This window comes from Myotis myotis, unplaced genomic scaffold, assembly GCF_014108235.1.
Source record: "Myotis myotis isolate mMyoMyo1 unplaced genomic scaffold, mMyoMyo1.p scaffold_m19_p_6, whole genome shotgun sequence".
Taxonomy (NCBI): domain Eukaryota; kingdom Metazoa; phylum Chordata; class Mammalia; order Chiroptera; family Vespertilionidae; genus Myotis; species Myotis myotis.
The window spans coordinates 89,764,916-89,787,180 of NW_023416368.1; the positions used below are offsets into that span (position 1 = coordinate 89,764,916).

Here is a 22,265-nt window from a genome sequence, read left to right on the forward strand (position 1 = left end):
GTATCTGGCAACATGCCTGGTACCTGGTAGATACTTAATAAAGATGTTTTGAATGAATAAATGAAGAGATAAGTCAACACCATGGTGCAAGGGAATGCCAAGATAGGATGTTAGTGAACACCAAGATGTGAGGAGCTAACCTCCACCCCCATCCGACTCCCCCAGATTAAGCACCTCCCCCAAATAAAATCCGGATAATCCCACACCAAGAGTTAATCCACACTCCTCAGATCACCCCCGGTTACCACCCCTGCACCCCTCTTTCCACCCAACACTCTCACCAACCTCTTTGCTTAATCAAAAGAGGTAAGGAAAAGCAGGCGTGGGGTGGGAGAGGGAGCAGCCTTGGGACACTGCGGTGAGACCAGCTTCGGGGGCAGGAGAGGGCAAAGCCTGACTGGCTGCCCCAGGGTTAGGGGAGGGGATGGAGAGGAGCCAGCCCAGGCACAGAGCCTGAGTCGGGGACAAAACTGGAGACTCCATGTGGATGGGGCAGGCTGAGGACCAATGACCTGAGCAGCAGGGAGCAGTAGGGAGGGCCATCAAAGGCTAGGCCAGAGTTCTGCATGGCCCCTCCAGCCAACCAGCGGCCAGGCCCTTGCAGGGCACATCTCTGGCCAGCCTCTCTCTGAGCCCCACCCTCCTTGACCTGGAAACTGGGGGCAGCCCAGACCCTGGCAGCTGCTGCCCTCTAGTGGCCACTCTACAGAGGTGCAATGCTCCCAATGTTAACTGAGTGTTTACAGAAACCCAAAGCCGCCCAGGTGCCCCTGAAGGAAGTCAGCCTCCCCAGGCCCATGAAGGAAGTCAGACTCCCCAGGTGTATTCTGTGCACAGCTCCAGCTAATCCCTACGGGAACATCGTGCTGCCCAAGCCCCCTCCAGACCTACGCTCCCACTGGTTTCTCCACCTACCATCCGGTGCACCTTCGAGTCAAGGCTGAGCCCACCAACCCCTGACTGCAGTCTTCTTAGGCTCTGACCTCTCAGGGCTAGTCCCCTGCTCTCCCATATGTGTTCTCAAGGGTCTCCAAGAGCTTTCTGTGACCGCACTTGTCACATCAGTTCTTTATCAATAGTTGTCTCCCACAGAAGACTGGGCCCCTCTGGCAGTCTGACTGTCCCTTAGCCCTTGTCCTAAGCTGTTTAATAATGTACGCTGTGAAGACTGGGGATACAAACCAGGAGAAACAGGACACTGTTACATATTTATTTACCAAATCTTGCACAAACCTGACCTCATTCACCAACACAAAACACACAACCAGGACACACACACGAGGCCTTGGAGAAGGCTGTCAAGTACTTTGAAGGACAGGAAGGAATGAACACAACTGGGTGGGCTTTGGTTTCCTTTGCAGGGGTCTGGGGAGGGCTCTGGTCCCATCCCTGCGAAGGTAGAGGAATGAGAAAGACTATAAATAGAACCCTGGGCCCAGCTGGCTTTGGTACATTTCAGGTCATCCCTGTGCATGGCCCCAGCGGCAACTGCCGCCAACAGCAGGAGTCAGGAGGGCAGAGCCTGGGCAGCTGGTGCAGGCAGGCCCTACGTGCAGCCAGAGGGCCCCTTCAAACAGCCCCCAGCGCCCTGTAGAGCACGAGGTAAAACTGGGCTGGCTCTGCAGACCCTAGCTGCCCACGTCTGAGGGCACAGTCTTTTTCCTTGTCCGCACCTTCAGGGAGCGCGAGGTGCCCTGTGGGAGAGAGAGCAGGCGCACCATGAGGTCCAGGCTGAAGCGCCAGGGCAGCCCACCTCCCTCTTGTCTTTTTGCCACTGACCTCTCGCCCCAGTGGTTTCTTCTTGATCGTACGCAGGCTCTGGCTGCGGCTCAGAGGCTTGTCTCGGGGCCGGGGTGGCGGCTGGGGCACTGCGTCTGTGTCTGACCAACACTCATCCTCAGTGTCAGTGTCCTGCAGGCCCCCTGCTCTGTACCCTGTGTGGAGAAGAGGGAGGCCGAGGGGACAACATTGGGTATTTACAGTCTGAAGGCCTGGGCTGAGCCCTGGGGGAAGCCAGCCTTCTTGGGACTCCTCTGAGTCCCTCTGCCCACTCACCGATGGGTGGTCTGTGGCGGGGCATCTGGTCCTCCAAGTAGAGGGGGTCCTGGTAGTTGGGGGCATGAGTGTCAGGGATGGAGCGCAGGTCCTGCATGGAGAAGCTACGCAGCCTTCCGGCCAGTGCATCCTGACTCTACAAGGAAGGGGGAGTGGCAGGTCACCTGAGGGAGGGCCAGGGCTCCTAGCAGGAAGGGCCTTCACCAGGGCAGCCGCCCAGGGAAACCAAGGCCGGTCAGAAGGTAATCACTGGGGCAAAGGCGACTCGACAACCTTCTAGTCCCAGGTCTTTGTGGCACCACCAGGAAACTAAAGCGCAGAGAGCAGGAGCAGCTGCTCACAGTCAGTGTCAGAGCCAGGAAGTGTGAACTTCCAGCTCCATGCTCTGCCAACACCTGTCACCTCTCACCCCTGTTCCCTGGTATGGACAGCTGTTACCTCTGGGCTCACTGACAGAGAGCTGAACTTGCCCAAAAGGCACTGGGGATGGGAGTGGGAGTCTGATGAAGGGCTGGGCCCCAGGGCACCTTGGCGGCAGCCTGCACAGCGGCTGTTGCGGCAATGTTGAGGCCTCGCTTCCCAAAGCTGAGCATCGTTTCGTAGCTGCGCTCCTTGGCCTGCACGATGTAGGTGTCGATCTCCTACGGACCAGGGCACAGAGAGCTCAGAGGACCGTTCCAGTCACTCGTCCTCTGCAGACCCACAGAAGTCACTGAGTACCACACCTCCCAGCCCACCCCCACCCATAGTGGGCCGGCAACCACACCAAGAGCACCCAGTCCCACACTGCAAGGAACAGCCATGCTCCAGCCTCCTCCCTGCATTCCCAAACCCACTTCCAGCTGACTCTTCACTCTCTCAAAGGCCACTCAGGTGTTCCCCCATTGGGTTATCCCAGAAGAGGAAGCAGGCTAGGCTCTGTCAAGGGCCCACAGACCAGGATTGGAACCTAGGTGTCCCCCAGTGTCCCAAATTCTGAGTCCAGGGCCCTTTCCCTCACATCCACCCCTATGCTTCATCCCTGCTCCCCCTGGGGTACCTTCTCATGGCGGGACAAGGATGGGTGGACAAACTTTCGGTAAAGCAGGCTGGCTCCTTTGGTGTGGGGCGAGAGCAGCCATAGCACAAAGGCCATCTTGATCTCATAGTAGAAAGGGAACCTGTCAGAGCACAGGGGGACAAGGTCAGCCATAGGGCCAGTTCGAGGGTGGGACATCCCGTCCCACGGCCCACAGGGCCCCTGCACCCATACCAGGAAATGAAGATGTCTGAGAAGGCCTCCACCGCCATGAAGAGTGCAAAGACAATCCAGTACATCATCCACCGGACCTGGGGGAAGTTGGGGGAAGTTGGGGGGGGGGGGGGTGGTCAGAGGTTAGTGCCTGAGCCTGCAGAGCCAACTCCTCTGTCCTGGGCTGATCCAGCCCTCGGATGCCAGAGAGCCTGTCCTGCTGCATTCCCCTGGCACCTGGATGGCCCTAGAGAGATGCCTCTGAGAAACTGCCACTCATTCCTGTACCAGCCCCAGCGGGCTTCACCCACAAGTTTCTACACAGGCACCTCAATAGCCCCCCTTCCAGCCACACTCACTCTGCTCACTCTGTCACTCTGTCAGCCATGTATGCCCCTGGAGGAGGGGGAGGCCAGTTCAGACTCTCCCCACCCCTCCAAGTCCTACCATACACCCCCCCCACTCCCCCACCCCCCCACACCAAGGCTGTCATCCCACCCCACCTGAGCCAACCGCCACACTTACATATTCACGAATGTTCTTGGTCTTCACAGCCTTATAGGAAGCATACGCTGGGTACAGCATCCCAAACACCAGCCTGGAAGAGCAGCCGAAAAAGCAGAGGGGGAATGTGAGGGGTGCCATGCCCTGCCCTGCCCCCCACAGGTGGCCACCTCCCCCACGGGTTCAAGGTGACAGTGCCTACCCTGTTCTTCCCGCTTGGCTTGCACAACCTGCACCTGAGTCAGTGCCCTGGAGGCCACCTCCCCACCCTGCTGTTTACAAACACCCCAAACACCTGCCCAGGCCTGCACAGTGGCCCATGGGTGCATGGGTACATACAGCCACTGAACAAGGTGGGTGGGATGGAGGCAGGCTTCTGAGAGCACCTCCCCTCCCTTGGACATGCAATCAGGCCCAGGGCCACCCGACCTGACACTGCCAAGCTGCAGACAGGGATATTCAAGCCAGGTACTGAAGTATTGAAAGGTGACGAGTAGGACAGAGTAGGGAAGTGGGGGGGGGGGGGGGGTGAGTCATGTGACTGCTCAGATGGGAGGCAGGCACCTGGATTCTCCTCCCACAACACCTGTTGTTGCCAAGGGGCTTAGGGCCCGCCTGTGGTCTTCCACCTGGACACCAGCCTGCAGTGTGTGAGTGCAGGAGGGGTCGCCATCACCCCAGGAGGCTTTGGGGGCCGGGGCGACAAGCCCGCGGAGCCCGAGGCCGCGTGCAGGCCCGCAGATCCGTTAACCATTGCGGTGAGTGCCGGGGGTTGGCGTGACCGCGCTCAGAAAGACCCCTTTCCCCCCCAACATTCCCAGGTGCCCCCCCGGGCGGGCTGGCCCCCGGGGAGAACGGCCATACTCACACCACCAGGCGGCAGATCATCCAGGACACCATCCTGCAGCCTCCGGCGCCAAGGGAGCCCCACAGGAAGGCGCCCGGCGGGACGCTCACGCGGGTCCGGGAGGTGCGGAACCGGAGGGCTCTCGGACTGCCCCGGCAGAGGCGGACCGGCCGGCGGGGCGGGAGGCCGGGCCCCGAGGAGCCACTCGGAGCCGGAGGGCGCGCTCCTGCGCAACGCCCGCGGTCCGGCAGTTACGGCGCCGACCCGCACGTCCAGCCGCGGAGAACTGGGAGCTCGGCCCCGGCGGGTCGCGGCCCTCGGCGGGTGTGGGCGGCCTCGCTCGCGCGAGCCTCCGGGTCCCTGGGCCGCAGGCGCCCGCACCAGCTCGGGGCGGAGTTTGCAACTCACTTGAAAGTTGCACGGAACCGGGATCTGCCCAACCCCGGGCCGCCGCGCACGGCGCAAGCGCGGAGCGGCCCGAGGGGCGGGGCGAGGTCAGGGGGCGCGGCCTGCGCTTTAAAGGGCGGTGACCCTCCGGCTTGCGGGTGGGGCCCTTGGTTGAGCGGCTGCCCTGATCGGGAGGATGAGGGGATGGGAAGCGAGGACAAAATGGTGGAGCAGGTGCGGGGGGGGGGGGGGGGGGGGCACGGGTGGGGGGAGCGAAAGAGGTTTGGCCTCCAGAGTTTCGGGGCTCATCACTGGCTCCCCTTTGGCCTCGTCTTCCCTCCCTAAAACGCGAACGGGCTCAAGGTGGGTGCAGGCACCAGCTGGAAGGAGGCCTTACTTCCCTGGGACAAGAGCTCAGGGACTAGAGGGAAAGTGGGGAGGAAACGGCAGAGGGGACCCCAGGGAATCGTCACCCCCACCGACTCCCCGGGAAGGGCGGGCTGGGGGAGCCCAGCGCTGGGCAGGCTGGCCGCCACGGATTCCGGGCGGAGTCCCCAGCCCCCGTGCCTTCACCAGAAGTTCGAAATTCCACCTATTCCTCTGAGCCCAGAATACGAAGATCCCCGAGAGCTTAACAATATCACCGATTGCCATTTTGTAGTGCATTTTTGTGTGTAGGGTCTTGATGTTTACAAAGATCCTTTTTAAAAACAACAGCAGCCATCCTCTGACGGCAGGTGGATAAATGCTTGGCTTGGTCAGTCTCGTGCAGAGGCGGTGGGAGGGGGCAGGGAATGAAGACCCCACGCTGCTCTGGGAGGAGGTGTAGACCTCGGAAGAAGGTGAAAGGCTCAAAAGAGAAGGCAAACTCCGCTGCTTCTACGACTTTCCACATGGGGTTACACTCGCTGTGCCTCTCCTGCCTAGTGCCTCCTCCCCCTCCGCACAGCACCCTCCCAACTGCGGTCCCCTTTGCCTCCCACACTGCGGTCCCCTCTGCCTCGGGGCTGCGCTGCGGGGGCGGGCAATGGGCAGCTATTACTTTTTATTAGAGCCACATTTAACGCCCACCACCCCCTCGAAAGGATGAAATAGGTAATGATGGGGGCCAGGGAAAGTAGGCTACTTGGGAATAAATCAATAAAAACATATTGTGATTATACTTAATTATTATCATCATTTTTATTGGTGTTGCTGGGAGTGAGAGCTCACAGTGAAATTGGCCCACAGGAGGAGCTCCCCTGAGGCCCTGCTGCCTCCCCAGGCCTAACCACCCCCTCACCCTGGGCCTAGCTCCCACCCTGCACTGGAGGAATAAGAAATGCCAAGGGCTAGTATCTTCCCATTCATCTCTAGGCAGAGTCCTTGGAGAAGAAAGATGTGACTGACTCAATAGGGGGCCGGCTCAGGAGGAGTGGGGTAGGGGTGGGGCTGCAAAAGAGGGAAGAGGTGTCCATGCTTTGGGAGGTAAGGGTGCCTGGCTGACTGTGCCCATGTGACTCTCAGGTTCTCTGGTACCTGGGGAATAGCAACCTTCTCCCACCAGCTGTCTTCCGGAGTCACGCATGTGACCTCAGTGCCGCAGGCTTCTCTAACTCCATTCACTGGGGAAGAGCTCCCCTGTGCCCACTCTAAGCCCCGCCAGCTGGGACTGTTGCAGAAGACTGGAGAAAAACCAAGCCACGCTTAGAGAGAGGGAGTTACATTTTATTATTAAACTAGAGGCCTGGTGCACAAAAATTTGTGCACGGGGGTGGGGGGTGGGGGGGTGTCCCTCAGCCCAGCCTGTGCCCTCTTGCAGTCTGGGACCCCTCGGGGGATGACCACCTGCTGGCTTAGGCCCGCTCCATGGGGGATTGGGCCTAAGCTGGCAATCAGACATCCCTCTGGCAGCCTGGGAGCCCTCGGGGGATGTCCACTTGCCAGCGGGGAGCAGACCTAAGCTGCAGTCGGACATCCTTAGTATTGCTGAAGAGGCAGGAGAGGCTCCCACCACCACTGCTGTACTGGCAGCCATCAGCCTGGCTTGTGGCTGAGCAGAGCTCCCCCATGTGGGAGCGCACGGACCACCAGAGGGCAGCTCCTGCATTGAGCGTCTGCCCCCTGGTGGTCGGTGTGTGTCATAGTGACCAGTCATTCCCAGTCTTTTTGCTGTTAGGGTCAGTTTGCATATTACCCTTTTACTATATAGGATAGAGGCCTGGTGCACGGGTGGGGGCCAGCTGGTTTGCCCTGAAGGGTGTCCCAGATCAGGGTGGGGGTCCCGCTTGGGGTGCTTGGCCAGCCTGGGTGAGGGGCTGATGGCTGTTTTCAGGCTGGCCACACCCCCTTCAGGGTGAGGGTCCCCACTGGGGTGCCTGGCCAGTCTGGGTGAGGGGCTGAGGGCCGTTTTCAGGCTGACTGACGACTGAAACTCCCAGCATCTCCTTTTTTTTCTTTTTCTTTTTTATTCTGGGATTTATTTACCTTCTATAATTGAAACTTTGTTGCTTTCGGAGATTAGAGCAGGCCGCGGCAGGCGGGGAACCTTGGCTTCCTCCATCACTTGGCTTCCTCCTGCTCGCTTCAGCTGCATGGCTGCCGGCCGCCATCTTGGTTGGCAGTTAATTTGCATATCGCCCTGATTAGCCAATGGGAAGCGTAGCGGAGGTACGGTTAATTACGCTTTTGTCTTTTATTAGATTAGATTCTGTGCAGGCCCAGAGAAAAATGTGTCTTTCAAATTCTGGGCCCCCTAACATGGAGGAAACTCTATTTATACTTTTTCTAGTCCTTTGTCTCCCAAATTTGGAATGAGACTTCCGGGCCTTCTGAGAAAGAAGGCCTGCGTGCTGGGAAGGGGCCATGAGACCATATCTCAAGGCCTGGCCTGGTGTCAGCACTGACAACTCTGTCTGGGGCATAGTTTACGGCCTCTCTGGAATGGGAGTAGTCTTATTTTCCTTATTTTTTAAGCAAGCAAGCATTTACAGAAGCCATACTGTCAGGGTTAAAATTTCAAACAGCAGTTTTTATATAAGATAGATGCTTCAGGACGGTCTCTCCCAGGGAGACTCCTGGTCCTGATGACTGTGCTTGGGGGGTCTAAGGGACAAGATGTGAGAAGTCTGCTGCTGAGAGCAGGGCTCTGTGTGGAGCGGCATGAGGCTGGCAGCTGGGGGGTGTCACTCTCCTCAGCTTTGGCAGAATAAGTATACTCTGCCTCCCACGGCCTTTGGTCCTGAGCTGTTGACACAATCAGCCGGTTACACTGGGTTGCTAAGCAGCTCTCTGGACACACAAATGACCCCCAGGGCAGGTGTAGAGAGCAGGGCTCTCAGGGAGAACAGTATCTCCATCTTTGGGAGGAGCCCTAGGGGCTCGGGGGGAATGACCGCCAGAGTGATGTTTATCTTTCTACTGGGCAACAGAGTGCCAACGGGTCTGGGAGACCAGTGCACTCTGCCTGGCAACCTGTCCTTGCACAACACGAGGGCCCGTTCCCCACGTGAAAATTCAGCACAAGCGTTCCCTGGACTGTGTGGCTGGGGGACTTGAGGGGTGCCTCCTAAGCCAGAAGCACATGAATGTGATTTGAGGAGGTGGAAACCCACACACACATCACCTATGAGATTCCCCGTTGTGAAGAGTGGTCAGGGGCAGGGTTGGCTGGGCCTCTGGGGCTACAGGTAAGATGTAGGGCACAGGGGCCTTGAGACCAAGGATATCAGTTCTCTCCAAAAGGCATGCTTCTCCTCCCACAAAGCAGCCTCTCTGAGCCACCTGGGTCTCATACAGTCCTACAGGCCAATAAGAGTATACTTCTGTGGCAGACACACTCTTCGAAGGGCCTTGCATATATCAATAGACTATATATTGAAAGCATTTACATTTCACACCAACGCTGTCAGGTAGGTATTATGACTATCCCCCTTTTACAGATAAGGAGACAAATACAAATAGGCCAAGTGACGTGGTTGCGGTCACCCAGCTGGTAAGTGGCCGAGTCAGGATTGGACAAAGTCAGGCTTATTTTCTGTGTTGCAGAAGCTTAGACTTCAGGAAACCAGCCCACTTGCTTGAAACCGCACACCCAGGGCAGAGGGTGGCAGGGATGACAGACATTTGGCCAGAGGAAGTGGGGAGGGGAGGGACCGCTGAGCTTGTTTTTGGTCGTGTTGATTGGAATTCACCTGACAGAGGGATAAACTCCTGTGACCCCAAGACTGTGATCTCCAGGAAGGAGCACTCGGGCCATGAGTCAGCCCCAGGTGGTGGAGACTAGTCACACTCACCCAGCCCCGGGTGTCATCACCATGAGCTCCTGACCCCAGCACCAGCAGACGATTGGGGTGCCCACTCACTCCTCAGAGGGAAGGGAGCAGGGAGGAACAGGGTCTGAAAGCTGACGCCGGCCCCTGCAAGCAGCAGGGACAGACAACATGCTATGTTCTTGATGAAACAGCTGCTGCTGACCGTTGCCACTGGACACCTGAAAGCTGGCAATGGGGTGGGAACCTTTTATTTGAAGCAAGTGAATTATAGCATTGCCCCAATCCCCCCCAGCCCCGGCATCCTGCCACCAGAAGCCCCTCCCCGTGCCTGCTCCACCAGCTCCTGCCTCTTACCCGCTATCCCCAGCATACTACCTCGCAGCTCTATCCCAGCGCACAGCAGGGGGCAGCAGAAGCTTGGTTCCCAGGTGCCACTCCACAGGGCAGGCCCTCAAACCTCTACCACCCAGTTTGCCCTGAAAGGCAGTGCCCCTGGGGTGTGCATCTGTGGCCTGGAGGGGTGCCAGAGCCCCCAAGATGCTCTCCAGCCCGGCTCTACTCCTGGAACCTGCCCAGATGACTCGAGTGCTTGCAGGGTCCCTGGCCTGGCCAGCTCTGGTCCCGGACAAAGGATCCAGCACAGCTCAGGGTCCACATCGCAAAGGAGGGGCTGAGCCTGGGGGCAGGGTGGGTGTCTGAGGCGGGCGGCTACAGGAAGGAAAAGCAGGAAGGCTTTGTCTGGGTAGTCTGCCCGCCATGGTGACAGGGTCAGAGAAGAATGCTCCAGTGAGAAAAGAGCCAGCACTGGGAGGGAAGACGTCTGGGTTTGCTAGGGTTGTTGTTATTGCTTTGGGCAAAGGGGTTTTGCCACCATTCCCATCCTTATCAGCCGCAGGGTGGGCACACCAGGGGTGAGCAGAGGAGGACTGTGGTAACGGAGGACAGGCAGGTAAGGGAAGTGGGCCGGGTTCCTTTTGGCAGGGCCGGATCTGCATGTGTGCACAGGGCAACGGGTGTGGACAGGTATGTGTGCGTGTGGCTGAGGGCGTGGGCCAGATCCCACATGTGCATGCAGGAGGAGAGGAGGGTGGGTGAGTGTACCCGCTGTAGAAAGGATGTCGTGTGGCTGCAATGTGGGGCATGAGCAGGTTGAACAGACCCCTGGAGCACCAACAGGAGAGACCGGAGAGTCAGAAGGATCAGCCCAAGACCCTCCCTCCCAGCACCCCTCCCCCTCCCCAGGCCAGAGCTTGTGGAAGGCAGCAGATCCAGGGGGGCCTGCAGATGGGGTGTGGGATCCACAGGCGTCCACAGATGGGAGGGTCCCAGTAACTTGCTTGCCAGGTGCATACACAAGTCCTCATGCTAATTACCATCATGATCGGCTCCCGGGGCCAGTCCATATGGTGCCCATGCTCACCAGGAGTGTGTGTGCATGAGGTTAGCTACATGTGCCTTCACACAGACAGGCACCCACGCTGCTCACACAGAGGCTCCCCCTCAGCCTCCAATCCAGAGGCCTCGGCACCCCGCTAGGCACTAAGATCCACCACTACGTGTCGGTACACAAGCGTCTGTCCCTTGAAGCTGGGGGCCAGGAGCAGCTGGGCGTCCCCAGCGAGCATGTAGCAGAAGGCTCGAGGGGCCTGCACAGCCAGCTCCTGGAACCGTACAAACTTCTGCCGCCCCTCATCCCACTGGTAAATCTGGGTGAAGGAGAAGTCGCTGCCCAGCGCCAGGTAGCGGCGGCCACCCACAAGGAAGGGCTGCAGGGCCATGGAGCCGCGGGAGGGCAGGGCCTGCACCTCCGAGAAGCGGGTGCCCTCCCAGCGCAGGATCTTGGAGTCCCCTATGTAGCGGCTGAGGCACAGGTAGCTGTCCCGCCCGGCACGGAAGTGTTTCACAGCCTGGGCATCAGGCACCTGCGTCACCTCACCCTGGGCCACAAACTGCTTCTGGGTGCGACTCCACTGATAGATGACAGGCGCCTGGGAGCTACTGGACACGATCAACCGGGGCTTGCCCTCGCCATCCACAAACTCCAGGTCGGTATCACGGTGCCACGGATGCAGGGCCTGGTGGGAGTAGAAGCCATTCTGGTGCCAGCGGTAGAGGCTGGTGGCACCCGCCTTGGAGCTGTCAGCCACAGCAAAGTACCAGTCACCGTCGATGCGAAAGGCCTCCAGGTCGTTGGGCTTGCGCACACGCTGCGGGTCGATGTCCTGCAGCTTGGTGAAGCGCGTGGTGTTGGGGTCCCAGTGGTAAATGTAAGAACCACCAAACAGCTGGGCCACCACCACGTACAGCTGGCTGTCCACCACCATGGGCTTGCAGTGCACGGCCGAGGGGGCTGCCAGGACACAGGGAAGCAGCGTCAGGCAACACAGGTAGCTTCGTGCCCATGCCCAGCCTCAGAAAAGAGGGTCAGTCCCCACTGACCCTGGGCCACGGCCACGTCCCTCCACCACAGCAGTCCCTCCCCCTGAAGTTCCTCTAATCGCTTCACAGCTAACACAGTTAGTGTCAGCATCACCCTCCATCCACCCTTGAACCCCGGGTTCAAATATACTAACACGGAGCACAAAATAGGTGTTCCTAGATATTCATTGTATCAATTATTGAATTTATATTGTGTACAGTCACTGTGCTAAGTGTGAACACATTGCCCCAATTAGTCACTCTGAAATGCACCCTATTATTTTGCCATTTCACACAGAAAGAAACTGAAGCTCACTGTTTGACTTGTCCAAAGCCACACGCTGACAAGTGGCCAGGCTGGGGAAGGAGGGGGAGTTTGAACTCACCCATAGCTCAAGAACATTCTCCCAAGAACTCCCACTTTTGAAAGGCTTTTATGTATGAGCACAGATGTACTTGTGCTCAACCAGACTGATTCGACCCCTTCCCAGGCACCCAAAGCTTATGGGCTACACTCCCCACCTGTCCTGGTGTCTCAAGTCATCGCTTTCATGAACTCTCCTTCCCCCCATCACTCCACCTCTCCCCAAGGGAAGCCCATGCTCAGCCTCAGGCTCTGGCAGTTACTGAGTCCCTCTTGCAGCCTTCGCCTGCTCACCCAGCTCCTGGTAATTGCCCAGCTCCTGACCACCCACTCCTGAGCCACCGCAACTCAGACTCTCCAAACACCTCAAGCACCTCAAACTCCAGCTGGCCAAAACTGAGTTCCAGATCTACCCTTAAACCTGCTCCTCCCCCTCCTTCTGTGTATTTAATGTCAATTTGTGGCTTCACCTAGTCACCCCAACCAGAAACCTGGGAGCCATCCCCAACACTTCCTTGTTCCTCATTCACCCATTGTTCCTGATCAATTCCCAAGTTCTGTCAACACACCTTTCTGCTTTCTAGTACAATTTGTGTAAGATTAGTGTTATTTATTCCTTAAGTGTTTGCTAGGATTCACCAGGGAAACCATTTTGATCTTGTGTTGGGTGGAGGTGTTGTTGTTGTTTTTTTTATAATGACTGCAAGTTGTGTCATAGATATAGGGCAATTTAAATTTTCTGTTTCCTCTTGTGTCAGTTCAGTCCTCTTTTCTAAATATAACTGAGATACTGCTGCTGCCTCAGTCCAGGCTCCAGCTGATCCCTCTACTGGTCTGCCCATATGTTTTGTCCCATGCCTAGCCACTCTCCACAAGGCTCACAGAGAGTTGTCTAAAATATAGACTGAGCCAAAACCGGTTTGGCTCAGTGGATAGAGCGTCGGCCTGCGGACTGAAGGGTCCCGGGTTCGATTCCGGTCAAGGGCAGGTACCTGGGTTGCGGGCACATCCCCAGTGGGAGATGTGCAGAGGCAGCTGATCGATGTTTCTCTCTCATCGATGTTTCTAACTATCTCTCTCCTTTCCTCTCTGTAAAAATCAATAAAATATATTTTAAAAAAAATAAAATAAAATATAGACTGGATTGGCTCACACACTTTCTCAAAGCTTGTCAATGACCTTGTCCTCATCTCTCTCAGGACTGCCACTGTCCACCTTGAACGTTATGCTGCAGTCATATAAGCTGCTTCTACCAGCCTGCACTCACACAATAAGCTGTTGCACACCTTGACTTTGTTCATGCTGTTCCCTCTACCAGAACATCCTTCCCACATTTTTTCTCCTAGTTAAGTCTCCCTCCACATTCTAGACTCAGCTTAAGCTCAGTATCTCCTCCTTTTTAGTTCATTGGCACTACCCACTTACTTAAGCCAGAAACCTGGGCATCACCTCTGACTCCTCCCTCTCCCTTATCCTTCAAAACTCAGTGTAGGCATCCCCTCTACCAGGAATCTTTCCTTGATTGCCCAGGGTAAGCCTCTCCTTTGTGTACCCAATGCAACGTGTTCATATCTTCCTCTTACACTGACATATTATATGGATATTATGTGTGTATGTATCAGCCTCCCTCCAAAGACTAGAACATTCTTATGAGCCGAGGCCATGTCTCATGTACCCCTCTCCCTATAGGAGCTCAATGGAGAAGAACAGTGGAGCCTCCCACCCTCACCTCCACTCTCCCTAGCTGGGGCCAGCACAGCCAGGCTGGGCACAGGTACCTGGGATTCTATCATAATCTCGAAGCTGCCGTTCAACATAGTCCCACTTGAGGACAGTGCAAGCGCTGGCACCTGGCTGGGCCAGAGCCACGTAGAGGTCGCTGGAGTAAAAGAAGGGCTCAGCTGACACCGCTGGGAAGGACAGGGTCTGGTACAGCACGAAATCTGCAGGGATTGGGGTGGGGAAGAGTGAGAGTTTGCTGGGTGATAAGGATTGCATACTGAGCAAGGCAGGGGGGTGGGGGTTCAGGTGATGCCTGTGGAGCTCCCTTGGGGAGGCGCAGCTTGAGGCCAGAGGCAGGGGCACCTCCTACCTGTGGTGATGCAGTCGAACTCCCGCAGTGGCAAATCCTGCACTTTGTGCTCTTGGAAGCGGGGCGGGCTGGCGCAATAGATGGGGGCCACCGTGGTGTTGGTGTGTGCCAGCCACTCCACCAGCCACTTCACCTTGCAATCGCAGTTGAGCGAGTTGCCCCGCAGGTCCCTGATCATGAGGGTGATGGAGGGGACAAAGAGAGGACAGGCTCTCAGCTGCTCAGCCCACCCCCCAAAACCAAGCCCTCCAGCTTCTCAAGCCTTTATGATCTTCCCAATGCTGGCTCCCACACCACTCCCTCCCGGGACGTGCCCCTCTGTGGCACTGTTGAAAAAGCTAGGACTCAGGCCTTACAAGTCACTCAGGATGTCCAGGGGCCGGAAGATGTCTCTAGGCAGTGTCTGCAGGTTATTGTTGGCCAGTGAGCTGCAAGAGAGACCCATGGGTCACCTGAAGATGGTGACTGAGGCCAAAGGCCACAAGAGAGAGAGAGCGATGGGTGTGTGTGGGGGGGGGGGGGGGGACTGTGGTCCGATGAATGAATGTATGTATGTGTGGAATGTACTCACAGGTGTGTTAAAGACTTGAGTCCTCGGAAAGTAAACTTAGATAGTGCCCAGATGTCGTTGTTCTCAATGAAGCTGGAGGAAATGAGAACAGTATCAGCCATCACTCAGGATCCCCGGTTCCCACCCACTACCACCACCTATTTCCCTACACCGTGCCTAGATCCCCGCCCATGGCCCTCAGACAGGCTTCTAATGTGGTGGCCTGAAGCCTGTGGTGACAAGGCATCCAGGCAGGACCATTCAGGCAGGGGGATGGATGAAGTGACCTCTGCTCTGCTCGGTCCTGCAGTCAGAGGATTCAAGGGCTCTCAATGCCCCCAGCCTTCCTCATTCAACCTCGTCTCTGAGCCCACCCAAGCCCTTCCCGTCCTCCCTTCGACTCTCCATTTCCCCTCCCTTCCCACACACAGGTACTGCAGGTGCGACAGTCCTGTGAAGGCGTTGTCTCCGATCAGCGTAAACTTGTTGGAATTGAGTAACCTGGAGAGACAAAGGCAGAGTTAGAGCTTCCAAGGGTGTGCCTGCTGCCTCACCCCTGGGCTTCTTCAAGGCCTGGCTGCCCTGCCTCCCACCCTGGGACCCCAGCGGAGAACCCCAGAGCAGCCGAGGCAGCAAGACCAGGCAGGAGCTGTTCTGGTCCCAGAAACTCCCAGGGTCCCTGAAGGCTCTCAGGGTGAAAACGGCCAGGGCAGATCTTTCCTGGCAAGCTGGGTCTACCCCACAGCATCTCTGCTCTGTGTCCCACTCCCACCCAGGCTCTGTCCAGTCCCTCTAGGGCCGATGGTGAAAAGGAGGTGGGGCAACTCTAGTGTACTCTCTCATGTGACCAGGACTTCAAATGTAAACAACCCTTTTAGAATTCCAGGCTCTATAGTCTTCCCTCAGTTCGGTTCCCAGCTCTTTCTTCAAACCCTAGGGGCACCTGTCTCTAAGATGACCCTTCTCCCCTGCAGTGTCCACCCTCTGGCACCCCCCCAATTTATTGCGCCCAGTTCCTTTGGGTCTCTAGAGGAGGCAAGTCCATTCCTAACTGGGCCCTAAATACCCACATCTTGGCTTTTGCATGCAATCCCTTCCCTCCTCCCCAACCACTGCTCCTCCCCCCTTCCTGACCCCAGGCAGCTCCACCTCTGTGGCATATCCATCAGGGCAAATGTAGGGATGCCTGCATCTTAATTTCCAGAATCTGTCTGTTCCCTTCCACTGCCCCTCCCCAAGCCACCCCCACCTCCCACAAGGCCCTGTCCATACAGGAACTGCAGCAGCGGCAGGTGGGAAAATGCTCCGTCCTGGATCTCCGAGAAGGCAGCGTTCACCAGCGTCCTGCAGGGGACACCTGCGTCAGTCCTCCACCTGAGGCCGTCTTCCCCTTCTCACCGCCTGCCTTCTTCATTATCTCCCTGACTGCCCCCTGAGCACCAACGGCCCAGGCTTAGCTCCCCTCAGCCAAAAGAAGCTTCCATTAGCCACACTTCCATGATCATCCAAACACCCACAGTGTGCTGGGTGCTCTTGAGCCAAGGGGCCCTCGAATGGGAATAGGGATTAGCATCCTGCTCCCAAGGACCACGCAGCTGATCTGGTCCAGGAGGCCACTGCTGCAAGTGACAGTCTGACTGGCTGGGTGAAGAGTGGCTGGCGAGAGCAGTGACAGGCACCTGCCCCGTGCCAGGGTGCAGTGTGGGTGTATCTCACTCCCACCCCTCCCCGGCTGCTCCCCTCCCTCCCCCACTAGAAGCCTTTCTGCCCTTGATGTGACATCACAGGCAAGGGCCCACATGCTGGGGTAAGCAACCCCCCTCCCTCCAAGTCCAGAGGCCTGCGCACAGTAGGTCTCATTGATACTGCTGGTGGTGATGATTCATTCTTGGCCACCAAGTCCTGTTTTCCCCAGCCATGGCTGCTGAGCCTGCGTGACTGCAGAAGTCCCTGCCTGGCTACCTTGAGTCTCTGGTCCTGAGGTTCCCCTGGAGTCCTCCTGGTCCCCACAATCCTCAGAGGGGGAATGGGGGTCTCCCCATCCACTCCCAGAGTGGTCCTTGCCGTCCTCCCCTTCTTGACTCACCACCCCCTGGGCCAGAGCTGGGCACTCACAGAGAGATGACCTCGGCCGGCAGGTTCCTGGGCACTGCCTTAGAGTCCACGCAGAAGGCCGTGTCCCTGGTGCAAGAGCAGCTGGGTGGACAGGGGGGCGTTTTGGGGGGCCTCTTGGCACTGACTTGCAGGATCAGGCAGAATCCAAGCGCGGACAGAGCCAGCAGCCTGAGCCCGGAGCCCCGCCTGATGCGCAGCCCCGCCATGCTGCCTGCAAGCTCTGCCTCCGGCCACCGGCTGCTCTGACCCGGCGCTCTGCCCCGCCGCTCTCTGCCACCCTGCGGGCTGGCACCACCTGGCCACCCGCAGCCCCTGCTGCAGCGAGGGGCCGGGCTGCCGCTGCGGTGAGCGGACTCCCCCAGCCCTGCTCGCTCCCGAGAGTCAACTCGGATTGATACGCGCGCAGAGCGGATCTGAAGGCGCTGGGGTGGCCGCGGACTGCGGCGGCGGCGGCGGCGGCGGGGGCGCGCAGGGCGGAGGGGGAGTCCCGGCTGGGAGTAGCCAGAGAAGGGAGTGGTTGCGGCCCTGGCTGCTTTGTGCTGCATCGCCTACTGGCTCTCTCTGGGCCATCTGCTTGTGTCCGGTACCCAGAGCGTCAGTGCGCCAGGGCATGCGTGCAGGGTGTCCGTGTACATCCTAGGGCGGCATGACTGTGCGTGTGCGCACACCTGTCTCCGCAGGCACGTGCACAGATCCCCTGTGAGCATTTCCGCATAGGGAACCCTGTGCCTCTGTGTCGCCGGTGCACGCCTGGACCCTCCGTGGCACATCCTCTCAGCAGGTTCACGGGCGTGTCATAGGTGGCAGGCGTGGGTTGTGTTCACGGGAGTTTCCACGGCTCCTGCACAGAATGTGCCTTTGTGTCTGTGTGAGCTGAAGGGGAATGTCGTCACTGGGGCTGGCGTGGGAATGTGTGGAATTCTGAAACATTTCTCACTACACAGCCACAGCCTGTTGGAGCTGGGAGACCCTTGGAAGTTTTCCAGTCCAGAGCTTTGTTTAACAAATGAGGAAACTGAGGCCCAAACCAGGAGGAAAGCAGCCAAGCTTGCTATCACACCTACTGTGTGTTGTGTTCGCTACTTACTGAATCCCCTCCACCTTTCGAGATAGATGCTATGAATCCCCTTTTACAGATAAAGGAAGGGCGCATAGTACCAGAAAAAGAAAGGGACCGGGCAGGGCTTAACCGCTCTGCCCAGCGCCGGAGTTCACAGCCACGCTTCCATTCCAGGTGTGGTCCAGGAGGCCCAGGGGCCCTTGAGAACCTGTCAGGGGCTGTTTGAGGACAAAACAATCTTCCTATTAATGTTAAGACATCATTTGCCCTTTTCACTCTCATGCCCTCCCCAAGTGCCCTGGAGTTTTCCAAAGATACTGATGTATCTTCTACTAAGCCAGAAATGAAAGAAATTTGTAAAAATGTAAAACAGTGACATGCCTCTCTCTCTCTCTCTCTCTCTCTCTCTCTCTCTATATATATATATATATTTATATAGATATATAGATATATAGATATATAGATATATATATAATATATATAATATACATATATATTGCTGTATAAAATAGTAAATTTCATTTAAAATTGATGTTATTTATGTTATAACATATAATGGATTTATTATTGCTATTTTAATTTAATTCATTAATAAATATTTTAAATGTCTCAGTAAATATCAATATGGTAAATATCCATACATATAACCCACATACACCAAATGCTCTTTGGGGTCCTCAATCCTTTTGAAGAGTGTTAAAGGATCCTGAAACCAAAAAATTTGAGAACTGCTGCTCTGTACCGTGTTACCTCTCGGGTGTGTGTATGTGGTGATGATGGGGGTGACTGTCCCAAGAACTCCCAGGTATAGGACAAGGGGAGCCTGGAAGTCAGGTGGCTGGGCTCCCGGTCTGCTCTTTCCACATCAAATCACTGGATTTAAGATGCTTCCCTGGCCTCTGCCAGTAGGGCATTGTCTGGTCTGAGCTTAAGTCCATGCCAGGGATGCCCCTGCCTTTTGATGCCCACTTGCCACTGCTTGTCCAGCTGCCCATGCTGCCCTCCCCATGCCAGCTCGTGGGAAGACAAGCAATGGGGGTGGGGAGGATGGCTGGGGCAGCTGGGCAACCACCCCTGCTTGTCCCTGGCACGGCTCTGCCCAGGACACAAAGAGCAAAGTGAATCCTGTTCTGCCCCTGCAGCTGAGCGGCTGGAAGGAGGGAAAAGGGAGACACACACAGAAAGAGTGGCTACCATGGGGCTCTCCACTCTCACCGTCCTCAGAGGCTTTAACCCAGAGACACACAGAAAGGGAGAGGCTGGGTCCTACTCTGGTGAGAAGAGGTTCCCTGGGAGGTGAAGATAATCGTGACGATTGGATTTTCCCATCATGATGTCATTGTATTCTCACACCAGCTTGGAGAGGGGGACAGGACAGGCTCACTAGTCCCATCTCACAGACGAACACTCTGAAGTCTAGAAAGGCAGAACGTCTCATTCAGGGTCTGAGAGCTGGTCAGTGAGGCACTGAGAGCTTCATATACCGAAGGAATGAACTATTGACCTCTTGCCAGGCACCCCCTCATGTTTGGTGACGACAGTCTTATCATTGACTGTTGGCTGCATGCATGCCCCTTGCTTAACCTGCAGCAGGTACAAGGAAGCTTCAGGAACACTGGATCTCAGGGCTGGTCACATGGCTGGCAGCCAGGCTGGGAAGATAAAGGCACCCACTTAGCTGATGAGAACATCAGTGCGCAGCTGGTGAAAACAACAGTGCGTGCTAAGTGGCAAGTGAATGTGCAGCAGGGAGGCTGGGAGGTTTCGGAGGAGTAACGAGGCACCGTGGGCTGGGGCGGTGAGGTCACAGAGTGGGTGCCATTGCTTCTTGCTTGGCCTTTTAGGGTGGGTGGTATTGAGAGTTGGAGAGGCATTGAGGATGAGCCTTCCAGGAGGGAGAAACAGCCTAAGAAAGGCCAATAGAGGAGAAGGCCACAGCAGAGGGCTGGGGTGGGGGGCGAGGGAACAGCTATGCCCAGCTAAAGGCCCCTCCCTCTTCCTTCTCCAAGACCTCCATCAAGTTGGTGCCAGCATCCGAACTTGCCTCATGAAACTGGAGGGCATCTTTCCTTACCAACCTCCAAACAGGCAAAAATAAATAACCAGAAGAGAGAAAAAAGGAGGAAAAATCTGTAAAGCTTATGAGAAGTACAGCCTGAAGGCAGCCTGCAGGGGAGACTGAGGCCCCAAGAGCAGAGGCTTCTCTCCAAGAAAGAGCCCTGGTTCCCTGATCCAGTGATAACAGCAAGCCCTACACACAGCACCTGCTCAGAACAAGCCCCCAAACTGGGCTCGGCAGCCCCCAGAGATGCGCACAGGGACCCCAAGATGCTTGCAGTTATCCTTGGCTCTCCCGCTGGCCCGCTGCCCACCTGGCATCAGCCCAGCATGTATGAGTCGGCCCATCAATCCCAGTGTTGCCAGGACAACTGGGGATGGGAGTAGGGGCCCTGGGGGTGGGCAGGGGTGGGTACTGCAGGCAGCTGTCTCCCGCATCTGGCACCTGCACACAGCTGAGGCCTCACACAGTCGAGAGGATCCTCCCTCCTCCCCTCAAACCCCTCTTTCTTGCCTCCTAGGACACTTGCTGCTAGAGACTTAGGCAAATATTTAAAGGAGTAGTTGGGGGGTGAGGAGGGTGGTGGGAGCAAACATTTCCTTCCTTCTCTCTTCCTCCTACCCCAGCTTCTCAGGGGCTCTCAGTTCAGATGCCAGGCTGTTGTGCAACCTGGAGGCTAAAGGCCCCCAAGGGGGAGTGGAGGCCCTTGTGGGGACAAGGAACCTGCCAGGCTGGAGAGTTGGGAGTCTGCTCATGATCAAAGAGCAGGGCCAAGTGTGAGGAAGCCCCCAGGCAAAGGTCAGAAATTGGGGTGAACTGTTGGAGTTACATTACAAGGAAAATAAGGGAGTGAGACCCAGAGAGGAGCAAGGTGTGGGCTCAGACTTACACACTCATGAAAGTTTAGAGGTGAAGGTTCCTTAGGGTGCCCCTGGCCCAGCCAGCAGAGGGCAACCTGAGAGAAAGGATGCCAATGTCAGGTCTGATCAAAGAATTGAATCAATGCCCCCTCCCCTGGGCACTGACCTTTGGGCCACTTCACAATGAACATTCCACGTGCTTAAACCATTGTCGCTCCCCTCCGGAGTTTCCCAGGACCCAGACCTGCACAGAGAATTCTCAGCCCAGAAAAAGCCCGCCTAGAGTCCTTTAAAAACCTCTGACTCCCAGTCTTTGGGGGCTGGCGCCATTTTGGGGCTCAGCCCATCTGGTATCCCGGTGACCTAATAAATTCATAATTCTTTACCCCTTTCGGCCTTGTGCCTTCCTCCTTTGGCGACCCTAACAGCCACCATTAGTAGACGTGGTTTAACACAATGAAGCAACAGAGATGGCTTTGGGGAAAGAATAGGAAACAAGAGATAAAGAAAGATAGAAGAGGAAGGTCCACAAAGTGAATCCCATTTGAGTGAGAAATGTTCTCAGGGCAGATTTAGAATCAGAAGATATAAAAAGAGTGCAGGGAGGCAGGGTGATGGCAGCACCAAGCAAGTGGGCTGATGCAAGGATGAGGAGATCGGGAGTCCATCAGTCACCGCACCCAGCCCCGTACACGCCTGTCTGGGCGCAAGAAGGCAGTGTCAGGCCTGGAATCTGCTATCAAAAGCCTTCAGCTGCATCTATGAAAATGGCTCGCCATCCACTTGACACAGAAGACCCCACTAAATCATGCAAATCAAAAGGTTCAAGTCTTCATGGTCACTTCTTTTTTAATCCTCACCCGAAGATACGTTTTTATTGATTCTAGCTAGAGAGGAAGGGAGAAGGGGAGAGGGGGTCAGAGGAAGAGAGAGAGAGAGAGAAAGATCGATCCATTATACATGCCCCGACTGGGATCAAACCTGAAGCATAGGTATGTGCTCTGACTGGGAATCAAACCCGCAGCCTTTTTGGTGTATGGGATGACACTTCCACCAACTGAGCCACCCGGCCAGGGATTCATGTTCACTTTTAAAATGCTCATGAAACTACTCCCACCACCAAGAAGGGTATGAATATCCCAAAAGCCATCAAGTGTCTGAAGGATGTCACTTGACAGAAGCAGTGTGTGCCATTCCGTGGTTACGATGTTGGAGTAGGTAGGTGTGCCCAATCCAAACAGTGGGGCTGGACACAGGGTCGGTGTCCCAAAAAGAGCCCTGAATTTTTATTGCACAAGCTTAAAAATGACGAGAGTAATGTTGAACTGCAGGGTTTAGAAGTAGATTCTCTGGTCATTGAGCACATCCAGGTGAACAAAGCCTCCAAGAGAGGGTGCAGCCCTCACAGAGCTCCTGGGCTGAAGAGCCCCTGGGCGAGCTCCCCCTGCCGCAGTGAGATGATCTTACTGA

The 22,265-nt window shown here is 56.4% G+C and overlaps 2 protein-coding genes across 2 annotated transcripts; both read right to left on the reverse strand.

Annotated features, from left to right (window-relative positions):
* Window positions 1-1,196: 1,196 nt before the first annotated feature.
* REEP4 (receptor accessory protein 4) lies at window positions 1,197-5,054 on the reverse strand. Its single transcript, XM_036314213.1, has 8 exons — window positions 4,659-5,054; window positions 3,812-3,884; window positions 3,308-3,384; window positions 3,095-3,215; window positions 2,583-2,696; window positions 2,056-2,191; window positions 1,780-1,934; window positions 1,197-1,694 (listed from the first exon to the last, which is right to left on the reverse strand). Exons 1-8 carry the CDS (start codon window positions 4,688-4,690, stop codon window positions 1,629-1,631), a joined length of 774 nt encoding a protein of 257 aa, XP_036170106.1. The 5' UTR covers window positions 4,691-5,054; the 3' UTR covers window positions 1,197-1,628.
* Window positions 5,055-9,109: 4,055 nt separating this feature from the next.
* On the reverse strand, window positions 9,110-18,066 carry LGI3 (leucine rich repeat LGI family member 3). Its single transcript, XM_036315083.1, has 8 exons — window positions 16,817-18,066; window positions 15,974-16,045; window positions 15,131-15,202; window positions 14,723-14,794; window positions 14,508-14,579; window positions 14,152-14,321; window positions 13,838-14,002; window positions 9,110-11,627 (listed from the first exon to the last, which is right to left on the reverse strand). The coding sequence occupies exons 1-8, from the start codon at window positions 17,359-17,361 to the stop codon at window positions 10,810-10,812; spliced, it is 1,986 nt and encodes a 661-aa protein (XP_036170976.1). The 5' UTR covers window positions 17,362-18,066; the 3' UTR covers window positions 9,110-10,809.
* Window positions 18,067-22,265: the final 4,199 nt, after the last annotated feature.